Source organism: Amyelois transitella, chromosome 17 (assembly GCF_032362555.1).
Source record: "Amyelois transitella isolate CPQ chromosome 17, ilAmyTran1.1, whole genome shotgun sequence".
Lineage (NCBI taxonomy): Eukaryota > Metazoa > Arthropoda > Insecta > Lepidoptera > Pyralidae > Amyelois > Amyelois transitella.
The window spans coordinates 3,755,930-3,777,435 of record NC_083520.1 but is presented as its reverse complement, the minus strand read 5'-3'; the positions used below and the strand labels follow the sequence as shown (position 1 = coordinate 3,777,435).

General features: G+C 32.3%; 1 protein-coding gene across 1 annotated transcript in view; it reads right to left on the bottom strand.

Moving 5' to 3' along the window:
• Positions 1-299: 299 nt before the first annotated feature.
• LOC106143341 (uncharacterized) overlaps positions 300-21,506 on the bottom strand; it is a 61,112-nt gene continuing 39,905 nt past the window's right edge. The window contains exons 15-38 of the mRNA XM_060948973.1: positions 21,056-21,244; positions 20,654-20,791; positions 20,220-20,384; positions 19,934-20,017; positions 19,677-19,827; positions 18,993-19,521; positions 18,598-18,909; positions 18,306-18,505; positions 18,118-18,220; positions 17,315-17,884; positions 16,977-17,103; positions 16,644-16,867; positions 16,193-16,404; positions 15,592-15,774; positions 15,390-15,510; positions 15,041-15,178; positions 14,638-14,784; positions 11,416-11,568; positions 10,740-10,816; positions 10,365-10,541; positions 9,869-10,054; positions 9,303-9,489; positions 6,427-6,562; positions 300-2,761 (exon numbers count right to left, since the gene is read on the bottom strand). Coding sequence (XP_060804956.1) covers positions 2,710-2,761; positions 6,427-6,562; positions 9,303-9,489; positions 9,869-10,054; positions 10,365-10,541; positions 10,740-10,816; positions 11,416-11,568; positions 14,638-14,784; positions 15,041-15,178; positions 15,390-15,510; positions 15,592-15,774; positions 16,193-16,404; positions 16,644-16,867; positions 16,977-17,103; positions 17,315-17,884; positions 18,118-18,220; positions 18,306-18,505; positions 18,598-18,909; positions 18,993-19,521; positions 19,677-19,827; positions 19,934-20,017; positions 20,220-20,384; positions 20,654-20,791; positions 21,056-21,244 — 4,561 coding nt within the window. The 3' untranslated portion in view covers positions 300-2,709. The remainder of the gene's footprint in view (positions 2,762-6,426; positions 6,563-9,302; positions 9,490-9,868; positions 10,055-10,364; positions 10,542-10,739; positions 10,817-11,415; positions 11,569-14,637; positions 14,785-15,040; positions 15,179-15,389; positions 15,511-15,591; positions 15,775-16,192; positions 16,405-16,643; positions 16,868-16,976; positions 17,104-17,314; positions 17,885-18,117; positions 18,221-18,305; positions 18,506-18,597; positions 18,910-18,992; positions 19,522-19,676; positions 19,828-19,933; positions 20,018-20,219; positions 20,385-20,653; positions 20,792-21,055; positions 21,245-21,506) is intronic.

Sequence of the window (21,506 nt, the reverse complement as noted above, 5' to 3'; positions counted from 1 at the left end):
TTCGGTGCTGCTAATTGAAAATGTCACTATATTTTTATTAGCATCTTTTTTTTACAATATATGGGTGTATATGAATGAATAGGTAATGTAACAATGATATAATTATATTTTTTTAAACTAAACAATTAAATAAATAAAACACGGTTATTTTATGTTTATACTTTAATACCATGAAATCTATCAATACATTCACATATATATATATTTTAAAAAATCGTCATTTCGTGACGTCGTTAAGTTTTTTATTCGAAATGTTTCATTATTTTCATACATAAAGATAAAGTTTTTTTAAAGGAATATAAGGTGCATATTAAATTAACGACAAATTATACACTTAAGGTCTAACTTTGGCATTTCAATCATTTTATTGGCAATCTTTGGCACAATTATATGAACAACGTAGGTGCAGATTAATAATATAAAAACAAATATTTATTTAACCTGCTGAACTCTCGCTGTTCTGTATACTATTTAATTGAACACATTAACACTATTTATCATTTATTGTTCATAAATATATGAAATGTAAATAAACTGTATTCTCATAACGTGCATTTTATAAATTTGCAATAATTCAACGAAAAGTATTAATAATTTAAATATCTATTATTAACACTCACTAATATACAAGGCTACCTACTATAAGCTTTATACCGAATTTCTTTACCTTCAAGTCTTTTTATGTATTTATTAATTATATTTGAGCGTTACCTGATTATTTATTTACAAAACATTCCGTGGAATTTTACTCCACTATTAATTTATTAATTTAATGCACAATTTTAAGTCACCTAGTATGGACCACATGCTAAGGGGAAATACGAATGTTAGGTGATAAATATTTATTCTCAATATTACAATCTATTTTATAATAAATTTGCAACATTTTATATTTACAAATGTATCGAAAAAAATGCTTATTCGAAATAAGAAAGCTAATTATAAATAGCTAATAATTATTAAACACATTATAAAATTCACAACACTGATATAATAATCACGTGAAACAATGGTTATATTTTTATGACATAATATATTATTATTGAACTGTGCTTTATGTTAAATCGAAACCACTATTCCCCTATTTACTAGGTATTGGCACGATATCGCTATTTTCTATTATATTCTACAATTCACATCTAATATAATCCTACATTATATATTGTAATAGGAATTATAACCTTTCTAAATAGACATTCTCGTCATCATATATCTTTTATAAACTTTTCTATGATATTTTTTAGATGTTGACAAGCATTTGTCTTTATCTATTTTATAGCTAAGTACTCGTACTAGTTAGCTATCTTGCAACTCGACTAAATTTATTTTTAATCTATTCATTTTATAACATTGGTTCCATCAATGAAAGACGTGATTTTGGCACTGTTCATTTGCCTCCACAAATAAGTCGCTAGAAAATATTATAAGAGTGACATAGGTTCATCTTTATATTATACGACCTCAGGACTTTTATATACTTCTCTATTTTTAGAATTTTTCAATTTTTTTTCATCAGAAGAATTTTGTTCTCGCAAAGTTTATAATATTTTATACCTACCTATTGACATAAGGTGAGTATGTTAATATTTCTGTTATCATCTTAACTGCGTTATCATAATAACAAATCGTAGGTATCTTAACACCTAGAAGGTGTCATTTAGATAAATAACAAATAATTGTAGTTATAAGATTCAAAAGCACTGACAAAACAGAAGGGTTTTTGTAACTTGCCAATATTAATGGGCTGATTTTATAAATGAAAAATTTCACTGTTATTTGTAATAATTTTTATATGATATTTAAGGAACAGTTCTTAAACATTTTGAAAAAACCATAGCGTAAAACAAGTAACTAAAATATTAATTGGACAGAAATTGTTAATTTTTTTATGATTATGCATTACAACATTCATAGCGTCCTTTTTATATACTGTATTATAGTATAATGTGTATCATTTTATATGATTGAAATCATTTTCTGCCTCTATTAGTCACTGAATTTAGGATTCCTGATTTCGTTATAACTCGTAATTCGTGTATTTAAGAACTATGTTACTATTACTATTGATAAAGCTAGTTGTATATATGGCTTAATTTAATAATGTCGTTGTAATCCATATGTTGATACCATGATATTTATTTTTCTTTGAATATTATCATTTATTCTACAGATATATCATTACTAAAACGTTGTTCTAATATTTTTGAATAGGTATAGGAACATTATACAATTCTGGAGTTGTATCAAGAATGCGTGGCTCAGGTTTGGAATAAAAGTTTGTAAATGTTGAGACTAATAAAAACTAAATTTTTGAAACTTTATGAGTATTTATTTGTACGCATTCTACGTATGGTTAGACACACTATTTTGTCTTCTCAAAGATATGTATTAAAATTTTGCCTTTCATTTTGCAAGAAATCAAATAATCTCACTGATTTTCGTTCCTATCAGAATAACCCAATAAATAAATAACATTGATAAATTAAAGAAATATAAATTATTTTTTTATAAATCAATATACCATATACTAGAAACACGTGAAACACAAGGATATAAATAATAAATATACTTTAGCATCTTTATTTGCTTGGGATTTTAATTAAAACTTTTAGGTAATGGCAATAAGGTACGAAAGGTGAAATAAATAATTTAATTTAATAACTATAATTATACGTAATCGAATGAATCTTCTGATGTGTAATGTCGTAGTCAACCGGCTTTCATCCACCTGTCTATGGAATATTCCAGAGCAGCCATCCATCTGAAAATTAAAAAAGAAATAAACATTGAACATAATACAGCTACACTAGTAAAGTAAGTACAAAGGGTGGACTTAATACTAAAAGGCGTTCTTCTAGAGTCGGACACAGTCAGATTTTTGGTTACCTGTACTATTAAAATAAATCCTATCCAGCCTGCCTTATTTTAGTAGGTTTTTTATATAAGATTGAGACTCACAATTTCTAATGGTACAGTTTTCAAAAAAATGATATAATAAAAATGTCCCTCAACGTTTCGAGAAAGGTTAAAACTGAACACTGTCCGGCCTTTTTACCCAAAGGTTTGCCCATTTGACAACGTGGCAACCCTATCCACGCACGTTGTCCGTCATACACAGGTAAGAGTAATTCGCACATTTACCATTTTTATTATTTTTATAACTATCCCCGTAACTGCTTCTTGGATTGTGAGTTGCATTGTTCTATAGACTATTTTACTGTTTCGGCTACTTGTTTTTGGGTGTCATAAATAACTGTTTTATCATAAATTTTATTTTTTACAAACTCAGTTTCCGGAAGCACTGAGGAATTGTTAACCAAAATGAAATTAGACAACTCAATTTGAAAATGTACATTACGGGAAGACTTTACTTGGTTATCTTATTTCAGGCGATGGACTAATATTGGTTGCTATATCTCATTCTTCCTTTACTCACGTAAGGGATAAACCCATGAAGTTATGTTTGTAAATATCGCATTAATTAAGGTCATACATTGATGGCTAAGGTTGTAATGCGTTCTGATAGAGCCCGACACAGTCAGACTTTTTGGTTGCCTGTTTCGATCAAAATTAATGATATTTGGCCTATTTGGTTTTTAATAGACTTTTTATATAAGATCGAGTATCATAATCGCTTTTAATTAAGTTTTTAAAAATATGATTTGATGAAAACTTCAACGTCTCCGGCCTTTTCACGCAAGGGTTTGTCCATTTGACAACGTGGCAACCCTATCCATCATTGTCCATCGTACTACAATGTTAAATTCGGACATGTACCGCTCTCATAATTTTTATGACTTTCCCCGAAACTGCTTCCCGGATGGTCTTAGTGGTACCTTTGTTATATAAAATTTTGTTTCGCTTCTTGCTTTTGGAAGAATGAATAACTATTTTTGCATATAAAAATATCATAAAATTTTATTGTTTACAAGCTGAGTATACGGAAGCACTGAGAAATTGTTAACTAAAATGAATTTAGACATTTATTCAAGGTTAAAGATGGCTAGGGTTCCCAGGCGTTCTGATAGAGCCGGACACAGTCTGACTTTTTGGTTATCTGTGCGACAAAAAATAATGATTTCTGGCCTGTCTTGTTTTAGTAGGCTTTTCATACAAGATCGAGTCTCACAATCGCTAATAATTTACAGTTTTCGAAAAAAATGATTTGATGAAAATATACCTCATTGTCTCGAAAAAGCATAAAACTCAACAACGTTGGGTGTCCGACTATTATACCCAAGAAGGGTTTGTCCATTTGTCAACGATGTAACCCTATCCATGGACCAATGTCCATCATAAAACGGTAAATTCGCAGATGTACCGTTTTTATTTCTATGACTTTCCCCGAAACTGCTTCCCGGAATGTTTTAGTTTTTGCTTTGTTATATAAAATTTTGTTCCGGCTACTTGCTATTGAAAGAATAAATAACTGTTTTTGAATTCAAAAATATCATAAAATGTCATATTTTTCACTTTGTCGAATAATAACATTGTTTACAAGTTGAGTATAAGGGAGGACTGAAGAATTGTTAACAAAACTTTAATTAGAGATTCAATGTGGATTCCTAAAAGCCCAGTATAAACTACCTTTAGTTATATTATCCGAAAGCTGAAATATAACATGTTTAGTCCGTTAAACATACATTTCACTAATACCAAACAAATGGAGGATTTTAAATATTTGCCCTATACCATCTTCTTCATGGAAAACAAAGCGATTCGGCTTTCTTCTCTATAAAAAAAATAATTAAAATTTATAGATCATGTAAAAAAATCTTCGATTCCAAATTCAAAAGCATAATATTTCGTTTATGTTAACCCTCGATGCAAAAAGAGGGGAATTAAAAGTTTGATATGTCTGTCTGTTTGTGGCATCATAGCGCACAAACGAATGAAGCGATTTTATCTTAGCAAGTAGTGATTTTAAATAAATAGATATGTCGCGCGACCGGGTTATGATGCTTAGTTAGGATATGTTAGACTATATGTTATTAAATTGTTATGTTTGGACCGGTCCTAAACACCACGTATTTCTTAATTATTGAAAAACGAAAAGAAAAGAAAATGGTTTTTTTTATTATTTTACACTAAGGCATAAACAAATTATGACGTTTCAGCACAAACTAAGATTTGGGATCACTTTTTAACAATTAAAGATTTTATATATCTAAGACTTCCTCACCAGGCAAGTCTGTATCGAGCAAGTCAATATAAAAAATAACAAATAAAAATTATAAATTGAAAACCAGAATAGATAGATTGTGCTTATATAAATTAAGTAAAATCTAGATAGGTGGGTTGAGGGAGGAATACGCAGGAATAGCTTTAAATTTTTAAAAAATCTTCAGTTTCATTATAGTTTAATGTAGTCAACCAATTATTTATCAACGTCTGGGCTTCAAATGAGTATTTTGTCACAAAATTTTGTTACATTGTCATAGATATGTATATTTTGACTTGTGACTTTATCTCTCTCTCACCTTTGCACATTCCTAGTTGCATCCTCCACCATAGTGCTTCAGAGCCTGGGATCCGCTGACGTGACTATATGTACATATGTATTTCTTTATCCCTTACTCGCATTTAACGACATCTATTCTAAAGTACCGGGGACCACAGGTATGGTATGTTATGTAGTAAGGTATGCAAAATAAATCTAAATATTAATGAAAACTACATATTTAAATTTAGATATCATTTCAGTACCCTTACACTAGGTAGTTTGTACGGATACTGAAATGACACCCCTATCTTACAACGATATCTTAGCCAATTCTTCTATATTATTTCTCACAAAAAAAATTACAATAGGGTCCTATTGTAATTTTTCAAAAGTAGCCTTGGCTCTATAAATCATCTTTGTACTTTGGTTTCATGCGTTTTACAAAGCATTGTTACTAAATTAGGGTCGCTTCTTGTTCCTTATTTCGAAGTATTTTGAGTACTCGTGAAAATGGCACAGAACGATTCAGTCAACAACAAAATTTAAGTTTTTAAAGCCAGATATGCTAAAAAATTAATTCCCATCTAATAAAGTTATTTCAATGATATTTGAAGAAAAGTAGCGATTGGTTTAGCTTTTTGAATAAGTAAATATAAAATTAAGAAGTATGAAGGGATTTTGCCAAGTGGAAAGGTGTTGCGATTATAAATAAGTTTGTAAATGTTATTTTTGGTTTAATAAATAAATTACAGATATATTGCTTTATGTGTAATTCATTTTCGATGTTATGTATGTATGTATAAATAATAGTTAATAAATAAAATAGATAGTTATAATATATCACCACAGCCCTGTAAATTTAAATTACGTTGTTGAAAACACCTTAAAAACAATCATGCACATTGAAACTTTTGCATTATGATAGAATGTAAAGAACATTTCTTTATCTACTACAATATATATACAAATAATATTATACATACCGTTTTCTATCCATCTCCGACTCCGTATGGAAGTAGAAGTGTCTTTGTTTGGTTTCTGTGGGCATCACCTCGAACGCGTACTTTTTACCGCCCGGAGCGCACGTCTGTATTCTGTAGCCGTGGAGACATGCCATACCTAATAATGACAATTAGTTAAAGTCATTGTGTAATAGGCAGTGATAATGAGTTGAAAAAAATTTCTTGGTTTTGCGGTTGTATTCTGTAGCTGACAATATGAACGCATAAATAAAAAAACAATTGCTTGGTATTGGACATATCATAAATGAATAGTCTTTGTTTGGTTAACATACGTTAACCAAACAAAGACTATCTGGTTATCTTAATGTTCCGACTTAAAAGTTTGAGGTTTACATTAAAATGTATTGATTGAATCTTAATTTAATTGTAGACATTCTAGTTGATTCTTATAGACCTCAAGCGATGGGGAAGTCCCCTAGTGGCGGACACCTAAGGTTATTTAAAAATAAAACATGAAATATTTGAGGAATGTTTATAAAATTATGACTTATATTAAATAACAAAGTTAGAAATCAAATTAATTTAACAAAAATGCAACCGCTGCTAAAAAATAATTAGGTAATACTATCTATCAAACAAACTTTGGTAACAAAATACATAATTTTAAAAAGTGGCACCTAGTACCCGACGAATATTTGTGCACGCAACTGACACCAGTTTCATCACAGTTATAAATTCTTGAGGGTGTGAATGTTGTACTGTTTCATCAGCTTTTCAAGGTTGTCGTAGAAGAGATCCACTCGAGGTTTGTTAAATCCTACGGGGCGCATCACGCTTGTCGATTCCGGTGTTCTCAACGAAATGTCAGAATCCCTTTTCATGAAGTCGCAATTTTTTATTGCGACTTTTATTTTTTATTTATCAGCACTGCCTTTTTCTTTATTAAATCGATGAGGAATCTTCATGACTTCAGCTAAGTCGTATGCTAATTTTGGAAACTTCTTTTTCATGAGCGGCATGCATCTATTCGATAAATCTTTAATGTGGTCCACCAAGACTTCTTCATACTCTGCTGAGAAGGTGTTAGTGAACCTACCTAACTGTGGTTTTATTGTTACTTCTTCTCGATTTAGGGCCTTTATTTAATCATGTATAGTGCTTTTAGGAATATTGTATCGCATTGCAGCTTGTCTTACACTCAGTTCTTTTGACATAACCTTATCAATAGCAGTTTGTAACCTCTGTGGATCCCAGGATCCTTTCTGTTACTTCTCTTCCATTTTAACTATCTTCTTTCTTCTATACTCTAAAACAAAATTAAATAATTAGAATAAAATACGTAATTTCTTACAAGAAATATCAATGTTTACTGTCCGGCACTAAGGGACGACTTAGTGTCCGGTGCCAAGGGACACACATTTTCGTTCATTAGATGGCACCTACTAAAATTATTTAAAAGATGTAAAAATATTCTACCATTTTACGGATAACAATCGAGTACTGATTTTATCTTTGAATACCACTCAAATTTAAATGCATAAATATACTAGAATTACTTACATTGATATTTAGGTGACGCTGTGATTTCGAGCCTAAAACAGCAAATGGTTACTCCTGCCGCGGCCGTATGCGTCGCTGGCGAGGCACGGCGCGTGATCTTGTACCTGTATGCCCCAGCACCCCTTTCACTTGTATTTTGAATAGAACTAACTGATTTATACTCGCTTGAATAGTACGAGTGTCCGGTGCTAGGTGCCGTCCGGCGATACGGGACTTCCCCCTATCTCTCCTGAGTTATGGTCATAGGCAGATTGCGGAACAAACGACAGTAAAATGCTGACGAGATTCCTTGGTTGTCTATATAGGGAACGTCAAGGAAAGAAAAAAATTATACTGTTGTTTTGATACCGCTTGAAATCCTTAATGAACGATGAGGAGAAATATGGATTTTTGATTCAGACAGTAAGTAAATTTTCTATTGTTCTTTACTTACTAAGAAAAATAAACGAATAAATAATGTTGAGATCACAAACAATATATTGCTATCTTCGGAATATGTCAAAAAAAAAATTGCAGCCACGCCAACGAATATTGTGCGTACTCTATTTTGTAGCTTTTCTAAAGGGACGTAAAAGGATTGACCAAAAAAATATTTGTTGCCCGTTTAGAACCCAACAAAGAGCTTGTCAGCTAGAAACACAAAAAATGCTCCCAACGAGATAGTTTCTTTTTTTATACACGGCTCACGTACAAACTTCATGTTTGAGCGGATGGTAATAGATTTCAGCAGGTAAAATTAATTTTATTATTAACAAAATAAATATTGAAAATATCCTATTTCCTCTAACCTAATCTATTTTAATCATAATTTTTGTAAACGTTTGACAAATAATTACTTATAAAATAAAAACAAGCAACTATTCATGAAATACCTTGTGTTTTGTCATGACACCTTTTTCATTGTGATCACACACTAGAAAAGTGTCAAGTATGTTGTAAATTACATGAAAGTCTATAAAATCCGGATTTGTTTTAATTACCAATTTATATAAAACACTTGCGTTTCTAAAAGACAACGTATTGACACTCTTTTATACAAGAATTGAGCATCAGTGCGGCCATAATAAAAAAAGACATATTTAGATATTTGTAGTATTTATGTGGTACTAATATAGCAGACAAAGTGATGTTTCAGTTATGTTAAATAATCGAATCAAATCAAATCCTACATATAAATTAACTATAAATTTAATTTTCTACCTTTACTGCCAATAACCAAAACGACTCACTTCAACATTTGGTAAAGTAAATTTAAGATCGTTCAATAATCTTTTTAAAAATATCTTTGTAAAAAAAACGACTTTTCTACATACTACTAACTAATACTTGGTTCTTACCAAAGGCACATTTGCTATTTCCATCGTTGTAGAAGTACAAGCAGGCGTCTTTCAGCACGCAGTATCTCTTCGCCCACGACTTCCATTTGGACCCAAGTTTCATCAGATAGCCGAAGCAATCGGGGCGGGGAATCGAAGAAGGTGGTAGTTTCATATTCCTCATTGTTACTTCTAACCAGCCATCTCTCTGTAAACACATTTGTATGAAAATTTAATTTAATTGGTAATCATATAAAATATACTTAGTGCAAATATAAAGCTTTATTACTGACTATTTAATTTTTAATTCAAAAGTCAGAATCTGTCTTTCTTCATAAGTACTGTTTTATCGTCATATACTACTATGAGGGATTTAGTAAATTTTATTATTTCTACGCCGAAAGCAAACCAAAAGCAAGCACAACTTAAAGCAAGAGCATCATTCATTAACGTATTACGCCATCTAGCAACTGCTTCTTTAACTAATTTCATTATGAACCAGACAGTCATGATCTTCTTTAGTTGCAATTTTAGCATTTACTCCTGTATTCTAAATTAACAGTTTCTAAAGCTGCTTCACTACCAACCTGATTGCTAGCGTCAATAGCATGTGCTAACACAGCACGCCATCTAGCGGACGCCTCGGCATTATCAGCGGCGAGTTGCAGTCTCGTGCCGCCGCCGCGCTGTAGTCGAAACCCGTGCGGCCTGCCTCCGTCCTCTTCAGTCAATTGATAATTCACTAGCATTAGCGCTCCAACGGGGTGGATACTCTGAAAATATACCATATTGGTTTTCGTATTCTAATAATTGTATATTATGTTTGGTACTTTCAGAATGGTCTCTTTGGACACGCTTGTTTTTAACCTCGAAATTCGAATTAGGTCCTGTGTTCTTTCGTAATGGATTTCCTCAATCATATAAGGACAAATTTGTTTTAGATTCCTTTTTCATGTTTAGTTATAGTGTCAAGAAAGTCTTCGCCTTTACAACAATTATGTTTTTAAACAGTTATGAACTTTATTGAACTGACAACTGACACACAGAACCTTATTAAAACTTTAGATGAAAAATAAAACTTACGGAATCAGTCTTGTAGTAATACAAGCAGTTATCTTTCTTCAGAACGAACCACCGTCTTGTCCAGCGAGGTGGGTGGTGCGGCCGGGCTGGAGTGGCCCGCCACAGGTATCCGGAGTACAAAGCCGCTGGACCACCTTCGTGGGCCAATGAGGCTACTACCTCACAGGTCCGAGCTACCTGTGAAGTGAAGTGCTAAAGTAAGAACTAAGTACAGAAGGTGTTATATTCGATAGCTAAATTACTTGATTGATTATAACAGATCTTTTGAAGTACTTATTTAAAGTAAAGACTATATAAGAATAAAAAGTCAGTGATATATTTGAGACAGAATCTATTTAATCCCTCAACTAATTGTAATAATCGCAAATATCTTACATCTAATTCCAGTATCTCCGAGCCAGAGTGCGCAATTTTCACAACTTCAGAATGGGTTTTATCTAAAACGTTGATTCCTGTAATAAAAAGTATATAAATATTAAATAATATAATATTCTAAACCCACGTACTGGCACAGAATATCTAACTGTCATGCATGGGTAGGTTTATAATGTCATTTATTTAATAATTTAGTTTCACTTTTATTTCTTCTTAATAGCCTTTAAAAATGCCTTTGAATTTATTACCAGGGCTAAGCGTGCCATGGCAAGCAAGATGCCGTTTTTATCGCGCGAATTACCGCTATCCCGTTTCAAGTCAAAATAAACAACGAAACAGCGATAGTTTATCGTACGTTAAAAACGGCGCCTGCCATGCTAGCCCCGCAGTTCTGGTAAAGTCAGAATTTCTGCGATAAATTTGCAATATTGAAATCAACTAGACAATGTGCATTCGTCCATGATTTAGATTTAAGAGATCTATATTTGTATATTGACGTCCGATGAAAATGCTGCAGTGTAGTTTGTTCCGCCGCTTCTTCTACACATGCGCTTTGGAAGCGGTAGTAGTTATAATTAGATTTAAGTGATGTGACGTCAATAAGTGATACCTTGTATCCAATTTTGAAAATAAATCTATTCTATTCTAACTGAAAACTTAGTCATAATAAACTCACCATTAACAGCTATGACTATATCCCCAACCTCCAGGCCGGAGGTTTCGGCTGGTGTGTCGGGTTCGATCGCTGACACCACGACTGGTTTGCTCCCGTGGATCCTGAAGCCAAACTCTTCATTTCCACGCCTAACTACAACTGTTTTGTCGCTCTCTGGAATTAATAAACCAAGTGAACTTTAATTGGCATGTTAGCAACGAGATTGCAGACAAAAAATATAACTTTATAGACTTTTGTGTCCAGCCTAGAATCTTCAATATCGCAAATTTATGTATTAGTTTTTAAAAAAAGGTAATGTGGTTTGGTTTTAATAACTGCTTATATCTAATGGCATCATAATGTCACAAAAGTTTGCCTGCAAATGTTAGAAAAATAATGGAAACATAACAATAATATGTCTATTGGAATTTTCAAAATGGATTGAGATTTTTATCTCTTATTAATTTTTCATTAAGTAAAATGATTTCAAAACAAAAACACACTGCACAGGCATAGCACCAACTTCCGTAATACATTATAATTTCCTACATCAAAACAGTAATATTATTAATTTAATAACAGCAAGAAGTGTAGTTTCAAGATTCGGTTATCCGAATCGTAAAAACGCGACCTAGAAACGGCAGTAGACGCAGAAAAATAGTGACCCTGACACAAATGGTGCACTTGATGCCTAGAACGGATAACAGAGGTTTTATTTGCAAATTTACTTTCGCTAACTGGCAGTTTGCCAAAAATGATAACTGTGGATTGCATTCTCTATGAATTTGGTCTTTATTTTCATCTATTTCTCATCATCACTACATAGTATAAAACAAAGTCGCTATTTTAGTCTGTTTGTCTGTATGCTTAAATCTTTAAAATTACGCAACGGATTTTGATGCGGTTTTTTGTAACAGGTAGAGTAATTCAAGAGGAAGGTTTTTATGTATAATTTTTTCCGAATTTTGCACCCGTGCGAAGCCGGGGCGTGTCGCTAGTAGTGTATATATTACACTGCATTCTTACATTCAAACATATGCCTAATCACGTCTTAATCACTTACGAGTTAAATAGGCGACATACGAATATGGCTTAATGATAGAATTGAGATTCAAATAGTGACAGTCAGTCGCCTAAAAGAAGAATTCCAATTTTATTAGCGTTTTTCTTGTAACTGCATTCTTTGCTGTTTTGCTTTGGAGTCCAAGGGACGTGATGTATGAAAAATTCTGATTTTTAGGCTTCCAGCTTAACATCAATGCAGTATATAAATTTTAATAGTTCGCTTTACGCAAATTTTATGGTATTAATAACGTCTCAGCCTTAGCGTGACTGAATTGTAGCTTTTTAGTAAGCAGATTTAAAAATTCTACATACATACATACATATGGTCACGTCTATATCCCTTGCGGGGTAGACAGAGCCAACAGTCTGGAAAAGACTGAATGGCCACGTTAAGCTATTTGGCTTAATGATAGACTTGAGATTCGAATAGTGACAGGTTGCTAGCCTATCGCCTAAAAAAGCATCCCAAGTTTGTGAGCCTATCCCTAAAAATTCTAACATTTATTTATCAAAATAATCTTATTATACTTCAATAACATAAATAACAAGGCATCTATGTAAAGTCATATAAAAAAAATTAACAATACCTGACTTATTCACAGTGAAACAATTCAAAAGCAGCCGCATACCGAAGTAAAAAATAAATAAATATCAAATAACAATTATTAGTTGATAAATTTTTGTTAATGATCCGATCAAAAATATATATACACTCAATCATACCAGGGTTAATTTCTATTATTTGTAATTATTTTATCACGTGTATATTATGGCCATATACATTTACAGCAATATTAGTAGAATTAAGTTTTACTACATACAATAAAACAATTCATAACAACATTTTACCACATGGTTCAGGAGCAACCAGTTTATTAACTTGGCATTGTCGACACCAGACCAACAACATCAGTTTGAAGATCTCTTCCAATTTCTGTCTCAGCCCACCTTTGGGATTGTTTAGTAGATCTTTGACTACAATAAAAACCATATTTGATTATATATTAAAGAAAATTATAATGGCAATAATTTTGAGTGTTAAAGATACTGAAAATAAGTTCAATAAGAAGACATTAAAGTCTAAAAATTACAATCCAGCCTGAGATAATCATCTGTGAGCACATAAAGCGTCTCAACCAGAATTATGCAAAGCATTCCTTTCGTAAATAAAACATATTAGAGTAAAAGTTCTCATATCTCACTTGAATGAATCCACGTAAAAAATGTTGATAGTGATATAAAAAAAATACTCACATGAGTGTCCCATTCTGAAACCACTGGATACAAAACGTTCTTGAACTTCAAACGCCGACCTAAATATGTCACAATCTTCGTTTTCCGCGCATGAACTGTATTAGCATTACGTCACACACTTGTTACATTTGGCTAAATAGGCTCCCTGTTATAAAATCAATACTAACTGAGCCGTTTAGCATGTCAAACGTAAAAATATCATCTGGCGAACCCGCCACAGTCGCGTGCCTACTACAACTAAAAACTGACGTACCAAACGCTATGAGATTTATATATAGTTCAGCTTCAGTTCCGTTCTTTATAGAAAGAATCACTGCTTTTAGATTAACTAACTTTATTCTGTTAATCTATGTAACATTTGATTATATCGATTCAAGGTCAAGAGGTAAAATTGCAAGCAATTGCAAAAAACAATATTTATCATATTATATCATAGAATGAGGCCGACGTCAAGTGCAAGATAAGAAAAGAATTTCAGACAATTTTAAAATAAAAGATGACGCTATTTAAATATTGAGAGTACCAAAAATATACGGCACGTCACTATTAGAAATGGAGCAGTTATCGCACGCGTTGTTGATGACGTAACCGGCAGTTAAAATTGTAAGAGTTCTTTGAAGGACGCATACCTATGTATGCATACATGAGAAAAGCAGATAAAAGATATAAAGCGTAAAGAGATAAACATAAAAATATATTTTTATGAAACAAAAAAAAATCTGTAATTAATCAGTTGGAACTTTCTAATTAATACCTAAATTTTTAGGTTTTTATTTTGCTTAATAATATAGGTATTAAGATTTAATTAGAATTTCAATCGAGGTGAAATATATTTTCAAAACCGGGATATTTTGTCAAATCAGTCTTATTTGAAAATTAAGTACCTACTCGTACTATAAGCTTAAAGATAAACTTTGAACTTACCAAAAGAGTTATCCGCTTGTCTTCTATTCAGCTCAATGCAAGCTCTTCTGTGTACAAGCCTATGAGTGAGGGCGACGTATCTCTTGTTAAATTCTGTTTCAGATTCTGTTGGATCATCTTTTCCGTTTTCTATTGTATCCAGGACATCTAGAAACAATTTGACTCTTTTAGCAAAATACAAGAATTTATCACTAGAAGTTTCTATTATATCTCAGATTTTTAATAGTTTCAAAAAAATAAATAAACAGAATTCAACTAAATAAATATTTATAAATATTTATTTAGTTGAATTCTGTTTATTTATTTTTTTGAATGTGAAAGTTTATTATTATAAAACAATACCAAATGTTTTCTTTTGAACCATTTTTTTGTCCATTTGTACAACTATGTATGAAAAATTTACCTGGAGGAAATCTTGTCCAGTGATCGTCATTTTCAGATAACAAAATCCAATTTCCACACCACCAAGGAGCTGCGTATACTCCTCTTTCTTCCTTAGATCCTTCAGCTCCTTCAGAACTTCCTGAACATTCTTCGTGTTCTGTAGAGATTTTTACGTATTAAGTATAAAGTCGCATGGATCGTATATTTCACGAACAAAGAAAGCTGTGTACTTACTTTTATCCTCCCGCCTACTCGAATCTGTATAGCAATGACACACAACATAAAATTATCTACACAAAATTACAGTAACAGTCTATCTAATAAACAAACATATTCTAAACAGTTCAAACTTAATCTGATAAACTTACCATCAGGGTCTGCACTTCCAGAGCTAGCTAATTTATCTAAACTGTTTCCGGCTGATCTAGCTATTCTTGTATCTTGAGGTTTCTCATTAGAGGCGTAATCTTCTTTACCCCTTTCTTCAGACTAAGACAAATATTATATTTTCAAATACAAATTCATAAAATTAACAAAAATATCTCACCATCAACTAAAATTACATCTTACTTTAGCTCGAACGTCTTGTCTGCTTCTATAGTGTCTGGTTTTGTCTTCAGATCTATATCGTTTGTCTAATTTCTTGTAAAGACGCGCTCCACTTGCATGTTTTTTAGAGCTAATACATGATGGAGAATCAGCAAACCCCGCCGGAGCTGGTACTATGTCCGGAGTAGCGTCAGCGTACGATTCCTAGATATAATAAATATTTCCATTAATATCTTAGAAACCAGAATAATTTTATTCCGATCTAAGATTTGTAAAGACTTTCTTGCGCCCTTGAGATGATATGTAGTCACATTAGATATTAGAACCTTAAGAATTTATTTTAAAGTCACATAATTAGATTAAATATATCATAATAAATAACAACAATTATTAAAAAAATGACACATCTTCATATTACTTGTAGTAGTGTTAAGTCGAAAAGGATGGTACGGCATTGCCACTTTTTTGGTGCCGCACTGGCCGTTTTTTTGCTTATCACTTTAAATAATACTCGTAGCTACTAAACCAGAGTAATACATTTTCGGATCGATTACCTTGAAAAAATGGCATTTAAAATAATCTCATGAGTAAAGTAAATTTAAGTTTAATAAAAAATACTTACATCGGTATGGGACGTTTTCGATGCTCTGCTGTCATGTTCATGAGGAGCTGTTACAATATGAACTTCTTTGCCACAATGCAGGCAATGGGCCTTCGCTTCACCGTCAGCTCCAGCAAAACTGTGTTCCGTTTGTTCAGAATAAAATACGGAATCGGACCCCGGTGAAACTGATCTCAGGGATTCCGCTGAAGCAGCTTTACCAAATTTTCCATCTAAAATAAAAATTTTATACATTTAAAAAGTACGGGGATTTGCAGAGGTAACAATATCGAAAATAAACGTTCAGCGGATTGAGATACAGTTAGAGGCAGATGGCTTATTGCTCAAAGAAGTTAAAATTTAATGTAAGTTATAGCTTCAATCATCGGTGCCAAACATGGTGTGGTGGTTTTGGCATTACAACTAAATTAATACATAACACAATGTTTGTCAGTTTAGAACAAGCTGTTACCTTTGTCCTGCTTTCTGTGGTGTCTAGGAGACGTCGTTGGACTTTTGATATATCGCAAAGGTGTTAACCGAGAGCCAGCACATGCAAGAGTTCTTGTTGTTTCGATGTCCTCGGCCTCTAAAGAACTAAGGCATGGCACAGTCGGGGTTGATTGCTTTCTTCTCGGTAAACTCCCGGGTAATGATATGCTTTCATTTGATCCACTCTTTCTTCGAGGTCGACAACTGGACAAATAATAAGACATTTAAGATTTTTTAAAGCCAATGACTTTAAAGCCAATGTTAACATATTTACTATCAAAACATTAAATGTAAAAACTGAAATTAGCATTACCTATAACTCGAGTGGTTGTTATTTGTAGTTGGTGATTTAATTAAATTAGAATTATTTCCTGTTTTTCGTCTAGGACTGTCGCGTAAACGTCTATGTTTCCTTGGAGAAATATTTCCATTACCAGTACCTGTAATATTAATTTACGATTTTAATCACATAGGTAATAAGTGATGATTTTTGAAAGTAAAAACGATTTGAAAATGGAAAAAGCATTAAAGATACTGCGTATCAGAAAGTTACTCGGTATTTGAATGCAGTAAGGGTGATGGTAACTAAAAATGGACTCGGATCAACAGATTTGAAAATATCTGACATAAAAAATCCCCAAGAAATCTTACCATCTTTCCTGTATTGTTCACTAGAATCATCGGAAGTAGGGACATTAAGTTGCAATTTCATATTGGAACCCAATGCCTCTCGTCTGTCATAATGTTGTGGCCTGTAGCTGTGACTACCATCTATTGTTTTTGTTTGTGTAGGGCTTTTTGCTTTCAATTTTGTTCTTTTAACGTATCTTTCTCTTTCTTGAGGTCTTTTTGATTCAACTTCCTTTTCTTTAGCAATCTTCTCTTTTATTGATTTTTCAATATCAATCGCTTCTCTTGGAGATGACTGAACGCTTTTGGTTTTCTCTACAAAATGTGTCTTCTTTTTTCTAGGTTCAATTATCTTATCATCGGAAGGTGATTTAGCATTTGAGGGTTTTAATGTACTACGTTCAGATTTTTGACTAACAGTATCCGGATCTTTTGTTTTTTTGCTCCAGTCATCTTGTGAAGTTGATACAGAATCATCGTAAGATTTTGAAAACTCTAAAGTGAATGCTTTCTTTTTCCTTCTTTTTTCATCTAGCCACGTCTTCTGCCTATTTGATGTTCTGTATCGTTGTGAATGCTTATAAGCTGAAAACATATATTGACTATCAATTAAGATACATTGTGATTCACGGTTTAGATAAAAATAGCTGTCAAATTATCCGATTATAATTTTAAAATCAATGCCAAACTATTACAGAACTTCTCATGTCGATGGATTCTGGCATATTTAAATAACACAAAATAATTATATTTCACGTTAACTGCCTAAATTTTATACAACTGTTTCGGCAATTTCAACAATTAAAATTTCGATCACTTAAAAGCGTAAAACTTACTCAAACCTCCGTCATCGTCATCCTCTACAGGACTTTCATAATAACCAGAAGAAGAATAGTGAACACTTCTTTCATCATCTGACAGTGAACCCTAGAAACCAATAAATTCATTAGACTGTGTACTGTGTATCGATCATAGGTCATTAATAAAAACTACTGAATTGAGCACTTTATACCGTCATTTTGGGAATTCGTTCTTTTCCAATCATTGGACTCGTAACTTTGTTTTCTTTTGTTTTAACTTCTATTATTTTTTCAGGTGTTTCCTTAGTTTTTTCTGTAGGGGTTTTATCAACATCTTCAGTAACATTAGGGTTTGAACCACCTATACTATAACTTCCACTTGAACTACTTTTACCGCTTATTGTGTCTCGGGAAGAACGCTACAAAAATAAAAAAGACATTTGAACGGTGTGATTATAAAGATATAGTCAACTTATAATAAATAAAGCATTATATTTGAGAAAATGACCTTCGTTATTTTAGAATTTTCCTCGCTAGGTTTAATAAATTCAGTCTTGTCTCTCTTTAAATGTTCAATGGTCGGATTAACTTCTGCTTTGACTTCAATTTTCTCAACAGTTGCTCTAGGTAATCTATCAGGTAAAGGTAGTGGAGGAGAAGATAGGTCTGGAACAATGAAATCATCACTGATCTGTAATGGAGGTGAAAAACAGGGAACTATCAAATCTTCTGCTATCATTTCAGTGCGAGTAGATGAATAAAGACTTGATGCGCTTTCGAACGATGAGCCTTCTTGTGCTTTATTATTTTCAGGATCTGAAAATTTATTAAAATTAATTTATTTTTTGGTTTTCAGTTTACGAATTTTACTTATGTAAGACAGTTGATGTTATACTTACTTTGGTTTTGATTTTTACAATTACTCTTTTTCGAACTATCTGAATTGGCAGTCACGTAGTCTTCTGTCGTTGTTGTGCTTTCAGATACGTCGGTAGTATTTATTTTTCCTGAATCTGTTCTAGCCAAACTAGTTTCACTACTAGCCGCTTTGCTAAGCGGTGCTTCACAGGGTGATTCAATTATTTGATGGGGAAGAGTGCCATTTGGTTCTTTTTGTTGTGCTTTCCTTTGCAAATCCTTTCTTCTTGAGGGACTCAATGCTCGTTCTCGCTTTTTATTGATAAAACTGGGAGTTCTCTTAAATGGTAAGTCGGCTAAATCTAAACTTGGATGAGTAATAGCAATTGCTGGAGTATGTGGAATTTTTGGAGGTCCAAGAGGTGATATACTTTTGGAAATGGTTGGTTGTTTAGTTATGGGTAAAGTTATGTTTGGCACAACTGCGGGTGGAGATAAAGATGATCGAGCTTGAGCTGAACTTGAACTAGATGTGTCTAACTTATTTCGTGGTGAAGTCGGCGATTGACTCTGAAACATCAAAAAATATTAACGTTAGTAAAATCAGTATCTAGATTTAGTAGGTATATTATTTTTTCTTCAATTATTAATGAAATTGAACAGACATTCGAAAAATAATCTTACTACTAAAGAACTATCTAAAAACAACAATTAATGTTTTTTACCTGTGATGCATCGAACTCTTCGTCCAAAGCATCGGTATCTAAAGATGATCGCTGTTGGTGTTGCAATAATAATAGTTGTTTTCTTCTAGATGTAGGCGTGAGCAATGCCAATGCACCAGGTGAAGCTGCTAGAGAACTGAGATCTGAGGAACTGTAATTAAAAAAAGGATCTATATATAAATGAAAAATGTATTTTAAGCAATTCAAAATTTTTCATGAATTTAAGGTTACACAAAATTGTTAGCTTAATATTTTACCTTATCACAGTGCCATTTTCTGTTCCAGAATCTACTTGTAAAACTGTTGTTTGAGATTCATTCCACATACCATCAGAATGGTCCCTGAAAAATTGTCAAATGTATAGTTCATCCATTAAAATAGCTAACCGTAAAACGTAAAAATATTCCAGAAACTATTATTGTTTTAAGAAATGTCGTCAAAATTTTTTCATGAAATATAATGAGTTAATTTCTATTTCAGAGGTTGTTTTTGATTCATGAGTGAAATTAAAGAACATTGAATTATGTATAATATTGTAATTACCTGCTGTGATCGACTGTTAGTGACTCATTAGAAGCACAAGGTGAAGTTTTTTCCAATGGAGCAGGAATCGTTGTAACATTATTTGAAATAACAGCTCTTTTGACTTTTTGTCCCATGTCAACCATACTTTCTGGTTCCGGTGATCCAGGACTTGATCTCGCAGTGCTAAAACGAGCAAAACTTATCAAAATTCATAATATTAAAAGTAAATTATCATAGATATTACTTTCTTTTACTAAAGAGTACGTCTGTACGTCTTGTGTTCAACAACTGGGCCTAGTGTTTAGTTATTTATGTTTTATAATTTATATGGTATTACCAAAATCTTGACAGAGTCATTTTAAAACCTTCATACCGTCCTTAAGAAATCTTAAACATTATCTTATCTACAAGCAGCGTCGCGAAAGCCAGTATGTTAGCTATATAGTGCATACCTGTTCTCAGGAGATTCCTTATTATTGATAATTTCTGTTCGCTGCTCAAAACTTACGCTTCTGTTTCTAAACGGTTCATGCTTGTAACTAATGTACTTTTCATGAAAATCTTCATATGGTGCATTGCCGTCGGAAGAACTATGAAGAGAATTTACTTAAATGAGAATGAATGAAAGCATCGCATTCAAATTTTGAAGCACAAAATATTCAAGCAGAGAGTTGGATAGAAGGCGTGGACCAAAAATAATAGAAAACCTATAACAAAATAATAACCTACAAATAACTTTTATCTTTAATCAAACCATGGTTGTGTCACTTTGTGCAATGAATTAACTATGTGCACTAAGTCTAACTTTTTTAATATTCAAAAAGTCATTACTATTAATTTCTATGTTTTCTTACCTGAATGATCCATCTGGTTCAAATCCATATATGCCTTCATCTTTTATAGGTGTTTGAGTATAATTTTGGCCAATATATTGTCTATACATTGCTTCTCTTTCCCGATCTTCTCTGGTCATATTTTCTTGACTAGTCGACATAACTAGCGGAGCATCTTTGGCACCATCACTATTTAACTCAGTCTTACGTCTAAAATATTATAGTAAGTATTAAAAAATATTTTTTGATACCATATCTTTCTCAAAAGTCAGTCTTATGTTTATTTATTTATGTTAACAACAACATACAGAAGCATTAATACAAAATTTGTAGTACAAAGGTGCTACATATTTGAATAGAAATCTCTTCCACTAGACCCGTAAGAGGAGAAATGAATATTGGAGAAGTTTGGCGTGTGTGAATACTGAAGCACAAATATGAATAACTAAACTTCTTTAACTAAATATATAAT